This window comes from Myiozetetes cayanensis, unplaced genomic scaffold, assembly GCF_022539395.1.
Source record: "Myiozetetes cayanensis isolate MyiCay16 unplaced genomic scaffold, myiCay2020 scf4, whole genome shotgun sequence".
Lineage (NCBI taxonomy): Eukaryota > Metazoa > Chordata > Aves > Passeriformes > Tyrannidae > Myiozetetes > Myiozetetes cayanensis.
Genome location: NW_026087631.1, coordinates 824,763 through 844,611, shown reverse-complemented (window position 1 = coordinate 844,611; position 19,849 = coordinate 824,763). Strand labels below are relative to the sequence as shown.

General features: G+C 41.1%; 1 protein-coding gene across 1 annotated transcript in view; it reads left to right on the top strand.

The window, feature by feature from the left end:
- LOC126647314 (protein patched homolog 1-like) overlaps positions 1–19,849 on the top strand; it is a 166,892-nt gene that overhangs the window by 84,344 nt on the left and 62,699 nt on the right. Inside the window, 7 exon segments of the mRNA XM_050329444.1 lie at positions 9,309–9,498; positions 11,073–11,142; positions 11,257–11,348; positions 14,775–14,973; positions 15,550–15,671; positions 17,552–17,699; positions 19,594–19,725. Of these exon segments, the coding sequence (XP_050185401.1) occupies positions 9,309–9,498; positions 11,073–11,142; positions 11,257–11,348; positions 14,775–14,973; positions 15,550–15,671; positions 17,552–17,699; positions 19,594–19,725 (953 nt within the window).

Sequence of the window (19,849 nt, the reverse complement as noted above, 5' to 3'; positions counted from 1 at the left end):
CTCCTGATGTTCTTTGCCAGAGGCTCCAGGTAAGACCATGCTCCCCAGTTGCAGTGTAGAGGATAGTTTGCACGGTTGGTCCTGTCCAAACAGGCCCCAGAGCTACTGCACGAGCTATTTCCTGTTTGATCTGCTCAAAGGCCTGTTGTTGCTCAAGGCCCCACTCACAATGGTTCTTCTTCTGGGTCACTCGATAGAGGGGGTTCACAAGCTGACTAAAACCTGGAATGTGCATCCTCCAGAATCCCACAAGGCCTAGGAAAGCTTGTGTTTCCTTCTTGTTAGCCTATGGGGCCATAGTTGCAATTTTGTTCACCACATCAATGGGCACATGATAGCATCCATCCTGCCATTTTATTCCCAAGAACTGGATCTCCCATGCAGGTCCCTTTACCTTACTTTCTTTTATTGTAAAACTGGCTTTCAAGAATTTGGATTATTTTCCTCCCTTTCTCAAAAACTTCTGCTGTCTTACCATACACAATGATATCATCAATATATTGCAGGTTTTCTGGAGCTTCACCCTGTTCCAGTGCAGTATGGATCAGTCCATGGCAGATGGTCGGGCTGTGCTTCCAGGTATAATGGACACCCCTCCAAGTGAAGGCAAACTGTGGTCTGCAGTCTGTTGCCAGAAGCATTAAGAAAAATGCATTAGTGATGTCAATTATGGCACCACTTGGCTGCTTTTGACTCAAGCTCATATTGAAGTTCCAACATGTCTGGCACAGCAGCACTGAGAGCTGACGTGACTTCATTCAGGCTACGATAGTCCACTGTCAGCCTCCACTCCCCATTAGACTTCTGCACTGGCCATACAGGGCTGTTAAAGGGTGAGCGGGTCCTGCTGATCACTCCTTGGCTCTCCAGTCAACCAATTGGCTTATGGATGGGAATTACGGAGTCTCTGTTATTACAGTATTGCCCTTGGTGCATTGTTGGTCTTCAACTTGCAGCAATCCCACGATGAAGGGATCTTCTGAGAGGACAGGTAGGGTAGATAACTTTGATCTTCTCTGTATTCACAGAAGGTATACCAAAAACCCACTGATACTGTTAATAATGGCCAGTCTTCGCGAGCGAAGATCCGGGGAAGGTCTTTACACCTTCCAGCCTGCGCATTGGATTTTTTAGGTGAGACACAGTGTGCGCAGAACTGAGCCCACCCTTTAATCCTAAGGTTCATCTGCCGGGACCAAGCGAGCTTGGACGGTGGCAGCGAGGTCCTTAGGACGTAGATGGGTTGCCTTTTTAAGGGCTAATGAGCTCCATCTGCCCGGGAGTGGCCCTGACCGGGAATCGAACCCAGGTCTCGGTGGTGACAGCGCCGCGCCCTTACCACTAGACCACCAGGGGCTCCTACTGATACTGTTACAGTCTGCTTAAATGTTGCAGAAAGATCTTCAGATTTGAATATTCCCCTGAGCAAAATTAAAACTCACACAAGTTATCTGTTGATAACAAAAAGCGACTTTATTAATTGATAAGAGATGCAAAGAGAAAGAGGAAAAAATAAGAAAAGGTTGGAAAAAGCTAGGATTATTTCTAGAAGCAAAGATACCACCAAAACTACCTTTCCACCAAGCTAGTGTGTGTGTGTGGGAGAAGCAATTTCTGTCTTTTTTTTTCTCTGCCTCTGTTGCTTTTCAATATTATCTCTTTAGCTGTGGGGGGGGTCTAACAGCTTTAGTTCTCTGGAATGCAGCCAGAATGTGTGGGTTTGCCGCTCACATTGAGCCGTGTCCCATGCCGTGCAGGGTCCTGGTTCAGCCGCACCTTTTGACCCTAAGAAATATGGTAAGGCTAGAAGGATAAGGTATAACTCACTCATGTGGCAACCAGTTCTCTCTCCCTTTCCTCTCCCTGATTTTCCAAAATTTTTCCTCAATTTTTATAGTGTTCAAAGGAGGTTGTATGTGGTTTCTTGGCACATAGCCCTATTCAGATTTTCAAAGAGATTTGATAACCATAAACAATGGCAGAGTCTTTTGGCAGGAAAACTCCAGCAGGAAGCTCTGGTGAGAACTTCTGGCAAAAGGTTGACAGAGAATTTTTGGTAGGAAGTTTTGACAGGCAGAAACAATGGCAAAACATTATTTTTGGCATTTCTATATTATCTGTGTGTTACAGATACCCCTTTGGATCCTTGAAGTACCCCCTCCTGAGGTAGTTGATGCCAAGGATACAAGTGGCCTCTGGGCCAGTCACAATGGAGTGCTTTTCCCACCTGTCTCCTTTTAAACTCATTTCAGCCTCTAATACAGACAACTCCTGGCATTCCCCTGTCACTCCAGAGATCCATATGGGTTCTGCACTCCTGTGCCTTGAAGGCATCAGTGTGCACTGTGCACCAGTATCTACTAAAGCTCTATACCTCTGTGGATCTGATGTGCCAGACTGTGATCCACACAGTCCAGTAAACCTGGTCATTCCTTTCCTCCTCCTGGTCGAAGGCAGGGACCCTTTATTCCTGTTCCTGGTCAGAGTATTCACTATCTGACCTTTGCAATGCCAGACCAAAAGTCCTCTCGCTAGGGTCAAAGGAGGTGATTTCAATCCTTCTTTGCCTGGGAGATTGCTGATTGCTTTTATGTGTCTCTCTGGCAACTACATGGACATGCTTCTTGGGTGACCCCTTCTTAACAGCTCTCTTCCCTCTCAGTTCAAGTGCATGGACTTCCATCTTAAAGGTGGGTTCACCATCCCACTTCCTCATGTCTTCCCCCTGGTCACGCAGAAAGAACCAGAGTTCTCCACGTGACCTGTGCTTGGGGCTTCCTTTCCCTCTGCCTGGAGCAGAAGAGGACTGATCTCGGGCTGTCCCTGACAGCTGAGGTGCTGGCCCATGGGGATGTGGAAGTACCCAGAGTTTCTTCTACGGTGTGGAGCCAGGAGGATGTCACCTCTAGAACTGGTGTATCCATTTGTGGGTAATATATTGTTACCAGGCTGTTGCAATACGATGCAGGGGTGCTTTGAACCACCTTCCTCCACGTGGCCATTGTGCAAGGGACATCCTCTGGATCTTTAGGGATGTTATAATTTCTTAGATTACTATAAATGATTTCCAGCACTGCTAATTCTCTCAAGTACTGGATACCTTTGTCTGCAGTGGTCCACTTTCCCGGGGAGTTCATAAGATCTTCCTTAAATGGATATCTTGCCCTCACGCTTGAGAGGAGCCATCTCCAGAGACTGCAAATTGCTCCTTCTTTTCTAATTCCTCTTTCAGTTCCCCAACCTCTAGCAAGGGATCCCAGCTGTTGGGCTTCATGTTCTTCCAATTACTGACTATCAGACCCATTATCCCAGCATCAAAGCACCCAGTCAGGAATCCGCTCACCTGGCTGGCAGATGTAATCTTTCCCCAAGTCTCAAAGTTCTGATGAGGTCAGGGACCAGGTAACTTCAGTTTCCTGTTTGATTTGTGTCACTCTTTTCAATTTCTTTGTTAAAGGACCAGCTTTTTTATCTGCCCCTCCCCTCCTGCTTTTCCTCCTCCTCTTCCTTCCCCCCTTCTTCTTCCTCCTTCTTCTTCCTCCCCTTCCTCCCTTACTAATCCATGATATCAACCTGTAGCTTGCCGTATCTGTTTTTTCCCTTTTCACTACTAGAACAATTACTGTAGTTGTGGTTTGAGTCCCTATCTCAGCCATAGTGTCCTCCAATGCAGTTTGGGTCCCTGTCTCCACTACAGTCCTCTGAGAGTACTGAACTGTGGCTCAATAGGCACAGGTCAGGCCCCAGTACAGGGTGAGAAGCTGCTGGCTTTCATTGGGATAGGCAAGGCACCCTTCCATCAGGGGACGTGTCAGTTTGTCAGGATTGAATACCTGTTCAGGTGTAACGTCCCAGGTAATGGGGGTGTCAACTGCCCTGGGAACCTGCCCAAATCCTTCCACACACATTTCAGTATATCTTCACCTAAAGTTTGTTTTCTCTTACACCAGGGTAACACCAGATTCCATGAACTCCATAGTGTGCCAACAGTATTAGTTAATATTATTAAGTGTTAAACAGCTTACATGAGGATGAGCAAAGACCATGGGAGACCATTATAAAGCCATTCACATCAATCTCCAGCAGGGAGGGGAGGGTGTATTCCTCCATTGTACTCAGAAGATTGCTCCCCCAGCATGACAAGACCATCAGTGTAAGGGCAAAGCATGGAACCATTGTTTATATTAGTACTTTCCCAAATTCATCAAAATAAAGAGATAAGCAGCGCAGCTGACAAACTCCATGTCCTTCGCAGGAGCTTCCTACTCAATAGCTATTATTACTATAGTCTGAAACATATATTTAACTGCCTTTGTCTCTCCCCACATTCGGGCACCAAAGAGACTGTGGTGGGTTGACTTTGTCTGGATGCCAGGTATCCACCAAACTGCTCTATCACTCCCCTTCCCAGCCGTACAGGGGAGAGAGAATAAGATGGAAAATGACTCATAGGTTGAGATAAGGCAGTTTACTAAAGCAAAAGTGAAAGTTTGTACCCACAAAAGCAAAGAGGAAAATAACAAGGTTTATTCTCTACTTCCCTTTAGGCCACTTCCCAGGAAACAGGACTTTCAACACGTGTAGTGGTTTCTCAGCAGGCAGACATTGTAAACAATGAATGCCCCCCCTTCCTGCTCCTTTTCTTGACCTTTTATATCTGAACTGACATCATATGGTATGGAATATCCCTTTTGGTAGTTTGGGTCAGCTGGTCTGGTTGTGTCCCCTCCCAGGATCTTGCCCTTGACTGGGGGGAGGGATGTTACAGTGCTGGTGCAGTGCCAGCGCTGCTCAGCAGTTGCCAGAATACTGGTGTGTTATCAACACCTTTCTAGCTACCAATGCAAAGCACAGCACTGTGAGGGTTGCTATGGAAAATGAACTCCATCTCAGCCAGACCTGATATACATGTAAATGTTGAAGTCTAATTGTGAGAAAAGTATAGGTAAGAAAACTACATTTGAGGTAGAATATGAACTGAATGACTCAATAAATTAAAAAATTTTAGTAAGTCAGTGGAAATGTTTCAGTCAGAAATTGTGCCAATGAAAATTATAAGTAGAGTTTCATACTTGTGTCTTTGGAAGGTGCATCACTTAATCCCTCAGCAAATTTGAAGATGACACCAAGCTGAGTGGTGCAGCTGCTATGCTTGAGGGAAGAGATGGCATCCAGAGGGACCTTAACAGGCTTGAGGAGTGGGCAAATGTGAACCTCATGATGTTCAACAAGGCCAAGTGCAAGGTCTTGCATGTGGATCAGGGAAATCCCAAGCACAAATACAGGTTGGGTAGAGAATGGATTGAGAGCAGCCCTAAGGAGAAAGACTTAGGGATGTTGGCTGATGAGAAGCTCAACATGACCTGTCAATGGGCACTTGCAGCCCAGAAAACCAATCGTATCCTGGATTGCATTAAAAGAAATGTGACCAGCAGATTGAGGGAGGTGATTTTGCCCCTCTAATCCGCTCTTTTGAGACCCCACCTGAACTACCATGTTCATCTCTGAGGCCCCCAACACAAGAAGGACATGGACTTATTGGAACAAGTCCAGTGGAGGGCCACAAATCTGATCAGAGGGCTGGAGCCTTCCAGTATCTAAAGGGGGTCAACAAAAAAGCTGGAGAGGGACTTTTTACAAGGATATGGAGTGACAGGACAAGGGGTAATGACTTTAAAGTGGAAGTTAAAGAGGGTAGGTTTAGATTAGATACTAGGAAGAAATTCTTTACTGTGAGGGTGGTGAGGCACTGGAACAGGTTCCCCATAGACATGGTGCAGGCCCATCCCTGGAAGTGCTTAAGGCCAGGTTGGGTGGGGCTTTGAGCAACCTGGTCTAGTGGAAGGTGTCCCTGCCCATGGCAGGGGGTTGGAACAAAATCATCTTTTAGGTCCCTTCCAAACCAAACCATTCTGTGATTCTATGCTCCCCATGCTATGTGAATGAGTGTATATGCACTTCAGAGAGGCACCTCAGCATACTGATTTTCCAGAAAGGGTTTTGGAGATTTGTCCATAATGATGACTTTTAAGGACTGCCTTGCTTACATGCAGGATCTTTGGGCATGGCAACCTATAGTGATTTTTGGAAACTTTCAGTTAAAAGAAAACATCTAACTGGAAGAAACTTTTTATATTTTCTAGTCTTTTTTCTTGTTCTATATTGTTTCTGATATATTGAAAGGCCACTGATGTATATATTTGCTTTTGGTCCATCTGTATTTTTTCACATATAATCTTTTCCCCCCACAATCTAGGTTTGTAATCTTTTTGTATGGGTGTTATGTTGTATAAAGTATCTGTATTTAGCCTGTGGAGTTATCTTTATTCTTTTTATGAGAAGAAATGTTCATAATGAACCCATCAAGTAAATAATTAATTGGTGTAATGCCATAAGAAGAATGCGCAGCAGCTCTATTGTTGAATTCTGGAACATGTGCCTGCTTTCTTGGATGTTTTTGTTATTACTGTTTTAATGTAAAAGGGGAAAAAACAGCTTTGCTTCTGATGACAGACTTATGTGATTGATGCAAGTCAGATTAGCTAAATCTTCATTGTTCAGTGAAATTAATGTAGTTTGGCAGGATCTTGATTAGGAAGCAATAATTTCTTTTGAAAATAAAGAATTGATCACTTTCAGCAAATAGGAATTCTGTCCTTTGTCTTGTATGGTTTGATCTGCTGGTTCAAGTCCTAGTTAAATTCAAAAGTGAAGTGTGAGTGAAATGGAAGAGAGTATAGTAGCAGGAACAGATGTTTATGGTTGACTCCAAAGTCCTCATCCAATTGGATCTTTATTATCTTGGGTGGCATTTAAACAAACAAACAAAAAAAGAGATATTTTGTGTTCTAAAGTATGAACTGCAAAAGCAAGCTTTTATTCCAAGATGTATAGATTATAATCCATCTGCTCCCTTTTCCCCACTGCTTTATCCCTGTAAGACAAAGTAAAATTTATTAGCATATTATATACCAGCTGCTGGACTAAGACAGCAGTGGACATGAACATCAGCCTCATGAGTGAAATTGGAGTTTAATAAATCATAAAATCATAGAATATCCTGAGTTGGAAGGGACCCATGAGGATCATCAAGTCCAGCTCCTGACTCCACCCAGGGCAATCTAAACCTAAACCTGAACTTCCCCCGATGCAGCTTTAAGCCATTCCCTCATGTCCTCTCACTGGACACCAGAGAGGTCAGCACCTCCCTCTCTGCTCCCCCTCATGAGGAAGTTGTAGACAGCAATGCGATCACCCCTCAGTCTCTTCTTAAAGGTGAACAAACCTACTATCCTCAGCTGCTCCTCATAAGTCACACCCTCTAGTCCTTTCACTATCTTTGTTGCCCTCTAGTGGAGACATTCTAATATCCTTCTTATATTGTGGAGCCCAAAACTGAACACAGTACTTGTGGCGAGGCTATACCAATGCTGACCATAGTGGGACAATCACTTTTTTCAACACAGTAGCAGTACAACAAATCTGATATATGGGTTTGCAAAGTAACTTTTAATCTAGAATGAGCATTTGATATGGAGTATGCTATTTAATTTGAATTTGCATTTAGTTGTGATTAATGTGCATATACTCAAACATTTGAGGCAAAGTCTAAGTGGTTTTAGAGTTTAATTATTGATAGAAATTCACAGTAGTTTTTTTGTTACCATGCATATGCATCCTTATTTAGTGTATATCCCCTCACTGTAATAAGAGTGATGTTAATACATTATAAAGGGAATCTAGGTATGGAATTTATACTTTACTTTTTATTTTTTGTTACTGTGGGATGATCATTGTTACTTGATGTGAAGGAGGTAGTGCCACATGACAGACTGACTGAGAAGATGGTTGGAGTGTGTTGTAGAAATACTTATTTCTTTAAAGAATTCTTGAACTAAAAATTAAGTGTTACCTCATGCCAGAATGATTATATTTCTTGAGAGCCTGAGTCTGACAGCTTTATCCATGCTGGGGCCTAGCTTCTTGCCTGATGGTCCCATTAGCTCCAGGGGGGTTGTGAGTAGAATGAGGGCCCAACTGATTGAAAAAGTATGTCCTAGGCTTGTTAAGACTTGAGAGTGTCATCTCTCACACTGCTGACTGGCTACAGATCAGTCTTCCATTATGTGACCAAAGAAGAGAGAGATTTACATGTATAGTTTCTATTCCCATAGTTGCAGAATCAAACTTTGACAGTAATTTAGATCATCAGTGCCAAGGTGACTAGAACTGAAGAAAATGTAACAAATTTGACCAGGTCTATAGCTTGGCCTTAGCATAGCAATAAAGTTAATACGTTGTAAGGGATGGAAACAATATATTGGTGGTGTTCTTGTCCTTATCTGGATATGGTCTTGATCCAGCTAATGGGTTGCATTTTTTGAACCCCCTCCCACATTCCTTTTCTAGAGAGAGTATAGGGGAGCTTATATAAAGTATATATGTACTCTAGCTGAATGCTTTTTTGTAAGTGGAAGATAATTTTTCATTCTTATGTAATTTCATTCTTATGTAATTTTGTCTGTCAAGGCAAGTTGACTCCCTCTAGAGCCTGTCTTCTTTGCAGTCTCTCTGTCTTTTCTTTTTTTCTTTTTTTTTAAATCCATGTTTTAATATGAAGCACACCTGCTCAGTTTATGAAGGTTTAGAAAAAGATGTTGTGTATTAATTATTCCCTGCAGCAGACCATATTATGCAGGTACTGAACCACTAGGGTAAATTATTTCTAGATGGTCCTTTCTACTACACTTTGTTGCATTCAGGACTGCACCTCTTTGTGTGAATTTATTATTTTTTCCCTTTATATAACGCTGAAAGAAGTACTCATGCTCACTTACTCTTTCCCTCCTCCCTTTTTTTAACCAAAGAGAAACATTTGCCTTCTACCTTTGCCAAATTATTTAGTAGAAGAGTGTAAATTAAAGCCATTTATCTTGAAATGTGCTATTGGAGCAGACTGTTTATACAAGTGAAAGAAATGGTAACATAAGAGTATTTCGTCTGGTCTGCAAGGAAAAGGTTTTCTTTTTTTCCTTTTTAATTTTTACAGGTGGGATATTGGTTATAATGTAGAAAAATCTGAGGCTCCAATTTGCACATCGGTGTTTTAGTGCAGTAGGGACAATGGCATATATTTAATGGGGAATATGTTTTTTGTTGCATTTTTGCTAAAATAAATTTGGTGCTAGATTTGAAGCTATGCTGTAATCGGTTTGAGGTAGAATATTTCATGCACATGTTAAAGATTTTCTGACCAGAGAGTGCTCATCATGTGAATCCAGAATAAGCTGTTAATATTTATCCATCAGTTGGTGGACGAGTGAGTCGAGAATTAAATTATACACGGCAGAAGATTGGTGAAGAGGCCATGTTTAACCCTCAGCTCATGATTCAGACTCCACATGAAGATGGTGCCAATATACTAACAATAGAAGCACTCAGACAGCACCTTGACTCTGCACTTCAGGCCAGCAGAGTAGATGTTTATATGTACAACAGGTAAGAAGAAAATCAAAACTTTTCTTGATCATCTGTAACAGTTAGAAAGTGGACAGATATTTCCCTGCATATACTTTTAATGTGTAGCACTTCCATTTAGAACTGTTTTAATTTGAATGTCACTAGTTACTGATGCTTCAAATTGTGTCAGCAGTGATCAGTTGACTTTGTAACAAATAAAGTGGTGTAAGAGGTATTGCATGAGATTCTGAAAATGTACCCTTATGAGCAGAGCTACAGTGTCCAGCATTTTTCTTGGTAAAGAAGTGGTAACTGTGCTCTTAAAAATGGGACTTTATTGATGGGATTTCTAAAAATTACTTAGAATCATAGAATCATAGAATTAACTCGGTTGGAAGAGACCTCCGAGATCATCAAGTCCAACCCTTGATCCAACCCCACTGTGATGACTAGATCATGGCACTCAGTGCCACATCCAGTCTCGTCTTAAAAATCTCCAGGGACGGTGAATCCACCACCTCTCTGGGCAGACCATTCCAATGCCTGATCACTCTCTCTGTAAAGAACTTCTTTCTAATATCCAACCTAAACCTCAACCTAACTTCTTTCTAATATCCAACCTAAACCTCAACCTAAACCTAAACACAAGAGAGACTTCTCTCTCTTGTGTCACCAAGTGTTATCTTAATTCACAAGTGGGCTCATAGAAAGGCACATTTCTGTCCCTTTTAGTTGTGTCAACTAGCTTATTAATCCAAAAGTAGGTCCATTATTTTTAATTACTTTTACAGAGACTGTTTAGCATAAATGGAATAGATTTTTCTAATTATAACTACAAAAAGAAAGACCTTTTCTATTTTGTGAAGTCGTGGCATACCTAAATTGAATAAAATTTGTGTTTTCTCAGTGATTCACTTCTTGAGGCCACCATGTCTATATAAATAATAATTCTAATGTATGTTATTGTAGTGGGTTGACCTTGGCTGGATGTCAAGTGCCCACCAAGCTGCTCTATCACTCTCCCTTCCATCCAGACAGGGGAGAGAAAATAAGATGGAAAATGACATAGGTTGAGATAAGGCAGTTTACTAAAGCAAAGCAAAAGTTTGTGCACGCACAAGTGAAGAAGAAAATAAAAAGGTTTATTCTCTACTTCCCATTAGCAAGCGGTGTTTGGCTACTTCCCAGGAAGCAGGGTTTCAGCACATGGAGCGGTTGCTCCAGAAGGCAAACACTGTAAACAACAAATGCCCACCCCTTTCTCCTCCTTTCCTTAACTTTTATATCTGAACTGACATCACATGGTATGGAATATCCCTTTGGTTAGTTTGGGTCATCTGGCCTGGTTGTGTCCCCTCCCAGGATCTTGCCCTCACTGGAGAGGAGGACAGAATGTTGAGAGACAGTGCTGATGTTGTGCCAGCACTGCTCAGCAGTAGGCAAAACACTGGTGTGTTCTTACCACCTTTCTAGCTACCTTTCTAGCACAGCACTGTGAGGGCTGCTATGGGGAAATGAACTCCATCTCAGCCACACCCAATACAGGTACATTTTAAAAATAACTTTTAAGTAATTCTTAAAGAAAAAAACCTTGTTCTTTATATTTATTACAGAAAATGGAAATTGGAACACTTATGTTATAAATCAGGAGAACTCATCACAGAAGCAGGGTACATGGACCAGGTAGGCATAACAGGCATTTGATTATGAACAATTTATACTTTCACAATTCAACTTGTGTTGTTTAGATTATATTGTAGTCTAATTGTGTTTTTTTCCCTTTTTTGACTTTGACAGATCATAGAATATCTTTATCCTTGTTTAATCATCACTCCTTTGGACTGCTTCTGGGAGGGAGCAAAGCTACAGTCAGGAACTGCCTATCTATTGTAAGCATGCTGTTTTAATAACTTTTCAGTTAATAGCTTTAATAGTAAAATGATGCATGATTTTGAGATGTATCCCAGTGCTTATTCAGATTCTGGTTTAACCAAAAAATAAGAAATGAAAAAAAGAATAAAATTGTTGTGTCTGTAGAAAATGTGAATGGATTTTTTTTAATTGAGTAAAGATTTTTCTGTTTCTAAAAAATGATTTTTATGCATCAACTTAAGTCCTGTGTCATTACTTTTCTCGTTCTGCTGGCATGCAAAAGAAAATATAAAGTCTGAATTCAAGCTTTTTTAATTCTATGCTTTTTGGGTATGTCATGGTTCAGGTTTTAGCAAGGAATTTTTTCTTTCCCTTCCCTCCGCCGTGTGTGTCCTGTGTATAGGTCATCAGGTAGCTATCAGGTGAACAAAAGAATCAGCCCCTCCACTAATGGCCGAGAGATTAGTCTCCTAGGAAATGGGGAGATGAAGGAGCTAAAGTTTACTTTTTTCTCTCGTCTCCGGGGCAACGGGGGGAGGAGGAATTTTGGTGGGCTGTGGGCTGTGGCTGGGGCTGGTGTGTGTGCCGGTGGGCTGGGGCTGGGGACGGCAGGACACCTCGGCGGAGGACAAGCTTGCTGCTGTCTCTTTTTGCCCTGAGCCATTGCCAGCTGCAGTTTTTGCCTGAGGTGGATTCTAACCAGCTGAAGATCGTGAGTTTTCTTCCATTGGGAGAACTTTCTGTTCTATTGATGGGTTTTTTTTAAATTTTATTTCCTTTCCCTTCCCCCCCCCACTCCCTCTCTCCTTTCCCAGTGTGGGAAGGGGAATCGAGTTTTTTTGTTGTTTTTTTCTCCGACATACCCTGGAGGGTGTTGCTTTTCCCCCTTCCCCCATCCCACGTGGCAGCAACCAGGGATCTCACAGCGCCGCCTGGTGACGGGCACCGGACATTACAAGTTCTGCACCTCCAGTGAACCAACAGCGCCACCTGGTGACTACTATAGGACACTACAAGTTCTGCATCTCCAGTGACCCAACAGCGCCACCTGGTGAATGGTACAGGACATTACAAGTTTTGCATCTCCAGTGACCTGACAGCGCCCCCTGCTGACTGTGGTTGGAATTGCACCAAAGGGCACTGTCCCAGTTTAAATGAGACAAGGGTCTTTTGCTGAGGATGAGTTAGGAGAAAAGACCCAAACTTCTCTTTCTAAGCAATTATAAATCCAAAATTAAGAGGCTCCGATTGAAGGAAAACAAATTATGGAAAAGGGAAAATAACAGCCCTTTATTAAAAGGTATGTGTGTATTAACAGAAACACAAAAAAACCAAGTAAAACAACCAAACAATACTCCTATACCCACCAATAATCCCCTTCAAGAACAAACTGATAAACCGGCAAAAGGAAAAATTAACAGTTCAATTTTTGCGCCCTTTGGTGCAGTTCCAACCACAGTCAGCAGGGGGCACCGTCAGGTCACTGGAGATGCAGAACTTGTAGTGTCCTATAGTAGTCACCAGGTGGCGCTGTTGGTTCACTGGAGGTGCAGAACTTGTAATGTCCGAAACCCAACACGTGGATATGCCGGAGAAAAACCAATCCCACCAAAAAAAAAAAGGAACCTTCTTTCCCTTCCCACACACTGGGAGAGGGAAAGGGAGAGGGGAAAAAGGGACCAGACAATTTCACTTACTCCAGCTGGTCGAGAAAACTGCTTTGCCCAGTCCTTTCTCTTTGCAAGGGAAAAAAAGAAAAAAAAGAAAAAAAAACCTCCAGGGAAGGAAACAAAAAACAATAGATCTTATCTGGGAAAAAAAAATTCCTTACTGGCTCGACTGAGATCAGAGAGCTGAAACCCCACCCAGCCACACTTGTTGTCCAGGAGACAAGAGAAAAAAGGTAAAGAGCAGTTCCTTATCTCCCTCGTCTCCTAGGAAACTAATTTTCGGCCATCAGCCATGGAGCTAGGTCTTTTGTGTTTCTAAGCACTTATTTGATGGTCAGGGGGAAGGGAGAAAATTCTCTAGCTGGCTTACAAGAGCTAGCTAAAACCACGACAGGTGCAAAAATTGAACTGTTTACTTTTCCTTTTGCCGGTTTATCAGTTTGTTCTTGAAGGGGATTATTTATGGGTACAGGAGTATTGCTTGGTTGTTTTACTTGGTTTTTTTCGTGTTTCTGTTAATACACACATACCTTTTAATAAAGGGCTGTTATTTTCCCTTTTCCATAATTTGTTTTCCTTCAATTGGAACCTCTTAATTTTGGATTTATAATTGCTTAGAAAGAGAAGTTTGGGTCTTTTCTCCTAACTCATCCTCAGCAAAAGACCCTTGTCTCATTTAAACTGGGACAGGGTAATAAACTTTTTCCTTTCCTTCTTTTTTTTTTCCCTCCACCCCCAAACTAAAAAAATATTGGTTGGGAATTAATTTTTTTCTAAGAAAATTTAGGTCTCTTAGGTAAATACTGAGGTCTTCCTAAGGAATAAAACTCAAATCATTTGCTTATGAGATCATTAAAGAAATCAAATTTATCTTTTATGAGTAGTTTCTTATCAAGTGTGATATTGTATGTCCTGGATCGTTCAAAGCGTTAATTGTTAATCTGTGCAGGCATTTATTTATGAAAGACTTAACATTTGAGTTATTGTTTCTGACCTGGTTTGCATGTGTCTGTGAAAGCAATTTGCAATGGCTATCTCCTATCATTTACTGTACAGTTTTAGATGGAGAAATAAGGGTTGGGAGGTTTCAAATAAAGAATTAAGCCTATTTAAGCAAATACAGTTTGAATCACAGAATAAGGCAACTAAAAGCCTTTGTAGTCTGTTAACATCGCAAATTCAAAAGTGGGAGGGGGAGATGTGACAGTGATGACAGCCATGGTAGCAGGAAAGCTTGATGGTTGATAGTCAAACAACCAGGGCATTTGCAGAAGCACAGAATTTTTATAGATAAAGAAAGACCAGCTTTATTGATTGATTACATTTGCAAGATGATTATTAGACCAGCAAAAAGTAATCTGATACTATGTGAAAGGATTTCTTTCTTCAACTTCCTCCCTTCTTTCCCTCTCCCCTCTCTCCAAATTCTTTGAAGCAGCAGTTGGCTGTGTTTTTGTTATTTTGGTGCTTGATGGTTTGTTTTACTTGGTTTGTAAATGAAATTATTTTTAACGTGAATATTCCCTTTCATACAGTAAATTGGTATGTAAGGACTGATATTTTTGTTAAAATCACCACAGGGCCTACAAGAAAAGTATGCATAAATAAATATAATTAAAACATGCATTTCATTTTATGAAACAACCTTACCAGAAAAGGTTATAGCTTGTAACAGAAAAGAACTTCAACATTTGCAAAAATACAAATTAAAAAACTATGTTTCAGTACTTATTTTGTCTTTTTTTTGTCATTCTCCCCTGATTTCTTTAACAGAGGGAAACCTCCTTTTCAGTGGATCAACTTTGACCCCTTAGAATTCTTAGAAAAGTTAAAAAAAATAAATTACCAAGTGGAGAGCTGGGAAGAAATGCTGAAAAAAGCAGAGGTTGGTCATGGTTATATGGATCGACCTTGTCTGAATCCTGCTGATCCCGATTGTCCAATCACAGCTCCCAACAAAAATTCCACCAAAGTAAGTTTGCTTACCTGTATGTAAATCTTTTCAAGGGAGGCTCTGTATGTGTGGTGAGAGAAAAGGGTATCATTCCCTTCCAAGTAATATATATTTTATGTTCTTCAGGGATTTCATTATTTAGTTCCTATTATATAATTAGCCCAGGGTAACTAACTTTCCCTCATCCTGTGATGCAATATTAATCACATACTTAGAGTGAAATTTCAGTTCTCAGCTACTGACTAGGTGTGGCAATGTAATAATTTAAGCAAGCAATATGCCTCAGGCAGACACAGTTACTCCTGGAATATGACTGCTGCTGTACACTGACACTATGCAGCAAGACCTTCCTTCAAGTAGGGCCAGTTTTGTTGACCCAACTTGATATATCCCTTTCTCAGTCATTTTGGAGAAGTTGCTATCTGGTGAACAAGTATCAGGCTAGTTTGTCTACTCCCATTTATTGAACACATTTCTCTTTGTAGACTTCCTAGATGATCTTCAGTATCTGTTATTTCAGTAAACTCGATGTTAATTTAGGATTTGTCTGAAGTTGTGCAGCTGATGAATTGCTTCTTTAAAACTTTATTCTAGCCTCTTGATGTGGCTCTTGTTTTGAGTGGTGGATGCTATGGACTGTCAAGAAAATACATGCATTGGCAGGAGGAATTGATTATAGGTGGTGCAGTCAAGAATAGTTCTGGTAAGCTTGTCAGGTAAGCAAACAAATGTTTACATAAGAATTTTTAATTTTTTCTTTGTTAGAATTTGGAGTTTTTTTCACAGGGGGCCATATCATGCAAAATCAACTGTCTTTCACAATCTGTGAATGATGTGCATTGTAACCTAAAGAGATAGCAGAGAAAAAAACTCCAGGCCAATGTAGTGTATAAGATAAAAAGAGTGGGTCCTTTAATCAGACCCACAGGCTCAGGGGAATACACACAATGCATGCACCCAGGCAGTGGCTCTATGATTTTATAATAAGGTCCATCCAATTCCAGATCTGTCCACCCCCAGTTCTACCCAGTTCTGCCCCCCGACACGCCCCTTCAGCAATTGGGTCTGGGGTCTTTGGGACCCCTTCTTCCTCATCTTCATCTTCTTCACAGCACATACAGTCCTTGGAACTCCTCCAAAATTCTGGGCTTGAAGGTTGCTTTTGCCTGTCATGGTATCTTGTTGTTCAGGACTAGGGTGTGATGTTCTTAAACAGAGGTGTTTTTCTAGAGTTCTACCTTTAAAAGAAGACTAAATATGCTAAAGGAATTTAGAAAGTTTGATATAAAATGGGGTAAGAGGGTTGGGTATTTGTAAACTACTATGTTAAAGGGTAAGGGATTATACAGCTACATTAAAATCTACATTTACTACATAACTACTTCTAAAATCTACAAAAAGCTAAAAAGAATCCAAAAAGCTCTAAGGTGTCAGTATTATTGACCCTGGTCTAGGAGGAAAAAATTTAAAAGAGTGATTATTAAACAGTTGTTTAAATTTAAGGAGGTGTCATTGCTGCCTTCTTCAAACCTAAAAATGATAGTGTACATTTCTCAGAAAGAACTTTTTTTCCTGTCAACTTTGTTGTTTAGAGTGTATGTATAAAGTATTGAACAGTATTTAAAATAATGAACAACTTTGTGTTTTTGAAATATGATCAAAGGAAAAAATGGGAAATATAACTTGGGTAATGTGCCCACTTATTTTTCTTTTATCAAAAATCAAAAATCTCCATTGAACTCTTTGTTTAAGGTCAATACAGAGAAAAGTATATTCTTTATTCACCGTATCTTGAATACGTTTTCTGACAGACAAAATAAAACCCTTTCTTTTAGACTTCTTGAAGAAGTCATAGACTTTGGGAGGAAAACCCCTTGAAGTATAATTCTTACATATTTAATACAGATAATTTTTACTAGAACTTTTTATATGGATTTTGATGTTTTTTACATTGACACTAAATACTGAAAGTGGAAAAGTACACAGAAGTGTCTTCTAGCAAATAGCCAAAGACCTTATTCCTGGTGAAAAATGAAATAGCTCTTTAAGCTTCTAAAATTGTTGGGTACAGTTACATACTGTGTAAATTTACAATGGATAATTATTGCCTTTTGTGTATTCTTTACTGCTTGTCAGCTGTCAGGAGTTTAGTCTGGCATTTCTCTCCAAGGTATGAAGAAGACCAAGGTCTTCAAATGACAAATTGCCAACAGCATTTGCAAGATCTCATAGGAATAACTGTTTCTGTGTCCTTCTCATAGCAATCTGTCAGTCATGATCTTTATAATTGATTTGTAGGGTTCCATTCTTTGCTCCTGGAAGTGATCCTATTGAAAATAATGGCAAAATACTCACTAACTTCAGTGAAATATAGACTTAACATCAGTACTGTATAGACCACTACAGTTTCACCAGATACATGGTAGAATAATTATAATCTGTTCAATTTTAATATTAACATGTGGCTTATAAAATCCAGAATTTGTGCAAGCTCCTGTTAGACCCTCATTTGAGCCTTTATGCAGTGAAAAAAACAGTTCCCAAAAATACTTATTTTAATGCCTCTTTTTCCTCTCTCTTCTCTCCCTGGTTACAGTGCCCAGGCTTTGCAAACCATGTTTCAGTTAATGACTCCTAAGCAAATGTATGAGCACTTCAAGGGGTATGAATATGTTTCACATATCAACTGGAGTGAGGATAAGGCAGCAGCAATTCTGGAAGCCTGGCAGCGGATGTATGTTGAGGTAAAACTGACAATAGCCTAGATGTCTTGCTATATAGCTTTACTAAGGTCCACTGCCTTTAGTTGTGGCTTTTTATAGTATTTTCTCAAGGAAGATGCTTAAACTAGAATTAAGTGTTGTATCCTGGTTTTAAAGTTATCCTTATGCTGTAACAAACAATTTTAAAATTACCTTGATACCTGGCAATGTTATGGAGCAGATCATCTTGAGTGCAATCACACAACACATACAGGACAGCTGGGGGATCAGACCCAGACAACATGGATTTAGGAGGGGCAGGTCCTGCCTGACCAACCTGATTTCCTTTCATGACCAGGTGACCCACCTGGTGGATGAGGGGAAGGCTGTGGATGTGTTCTATCTGGACTTCAGCAAATCCTTTGACACCGTCTCCCATAGCATACTCCTGGAAAAGCTGGCAGCCCACAGCTTGGACAGGGGCACTCTGTGCTGGGTTAGGAACTGGCTGATGGCCAGGCCCAGAGAGTGGTGGGGAATGGTGTTGCATCCAGTTGGCAGCTGGTCACTAATGGTGTCCCCCAGGGATCAGTGTTGGGCCCAGTCCCCTTTATTATCTTTATTGATGATCTAGATGAGGGAATCGAGTCTACCATGAGCAAATTTGCAGATGATACCAAGTTGGGGGGGAATATTGATCTGCTGGAAGGCAGGAGGGCTCTGCAGAGGGACCTGGACAGGCTGGATAGATGAGCCAAATCCAACGGTATGAGGTTCAACAAGACCAAGTGTTGGGTCCTGCACTTTGGCCACAACAACCCCATGGAGCACTACAGGTTGGGGACAGGGTGGCTGGAGAGCAGTCAGGCAGAAAGGGACCTGGGGGTACTGATTGACAGCAGGCTGAACATGAGCCAGCAGTGTGACCAGGTGGCCAAGAGGGCCAATGGCATCCTGGCCTGGATCAGCAATAGTGTGATCAGCAGGACCAGGGCAGTGATTCTTCCCCTGTACTTGACCCTGGTTAGGCTGCACCTCGAGTACTGTGTCCAGTTCTGGGTCCCTCATTTTAGGAAGGATGTTGAGGTGCTGGAGCATGTCCAAAGAAGGGCAACAAGGCTGGTGAAGGGACTGGAGCACAAGTCCTATAAGGAGTGTCTAAGGGAGCTGGAATTGTTTAGCCTGGAGAAGAGGAGGCTCCGGGGAGACCTCATCACTCTCTGCAACTACCTGAGAGGAGGTTCTAGCCAGGTGGGTGTTGGTCTCTTCTCCAGGGCAACTAGCAGTAGGACAAGAGGGCACAGTCTTAAGCTGCACCAAGAAAGAAGTTCTTTACAGAGAGAGTGATTAGTCATTGGAATGGGCTACCCAGGGAGATGGGGGAGTCACCATCCCTGGAGGTATTTAAGAAGAAACTGGATGTGGCACTTTCAGCCATGGTCTAGTTGACAAGTTAGGTCAAGGGTTGGACTCGATCTCAGAGGTCTTTTCCAACCTAGTTGATTCTGTGATTCTGTGAAAAGGTTGATTTTTTTATTTTTTTTTAATTAAGAAGCTGCTTGCTTAAACCCATATGAGAAGCCATGAAGATTTTACTGTTTGCTGGACCTTGGATTAAAGGCAAAACTCATACAACAGCAAATCAGTGGCAGAGTTATGGAAAGAAGAAACCTCCTTTACATTTCAGGAGTTAAATGTTGCGAATGAGCTATGAATGCAGTGGCCTTTCCTGAAGATGTAAATTCTTGTTTGATAATCAGTAGCTTGCAGGAAATAATAACAAAAAATATTTATTTCGTATAGCCTCAGTGAAATCTCTGTTATAGGGTGTATGCTTGAATAGGAACATTAAGGCAAAAGCAGTTGATTTCAGATATTTGCTATAGAAGATGATAATGGGCTTCTTTCTTAGGCACACTAACTTTTTTTTCTGTAGGTTGTTCATCAAAGTGTTGCAGAAAACTCTACTCAGAAGGTGCTTTCCTTTACCACAACTACCCTGGATGACATTCTAAAGTCATTTTCTGATGTCAGCGTTATCAGAGTAGCTAGTGGCTACTTACTAATGGTAAGAAATTAAATTCTATTTGTTTAATTAACTCCAGTAGTATAGCAGGGTTCAAATGGCTGCCTTCTTGTTACCAGTCAACAGTTGAGAACATTTTCAGAATACTTAAAATAAAAATTGCAGT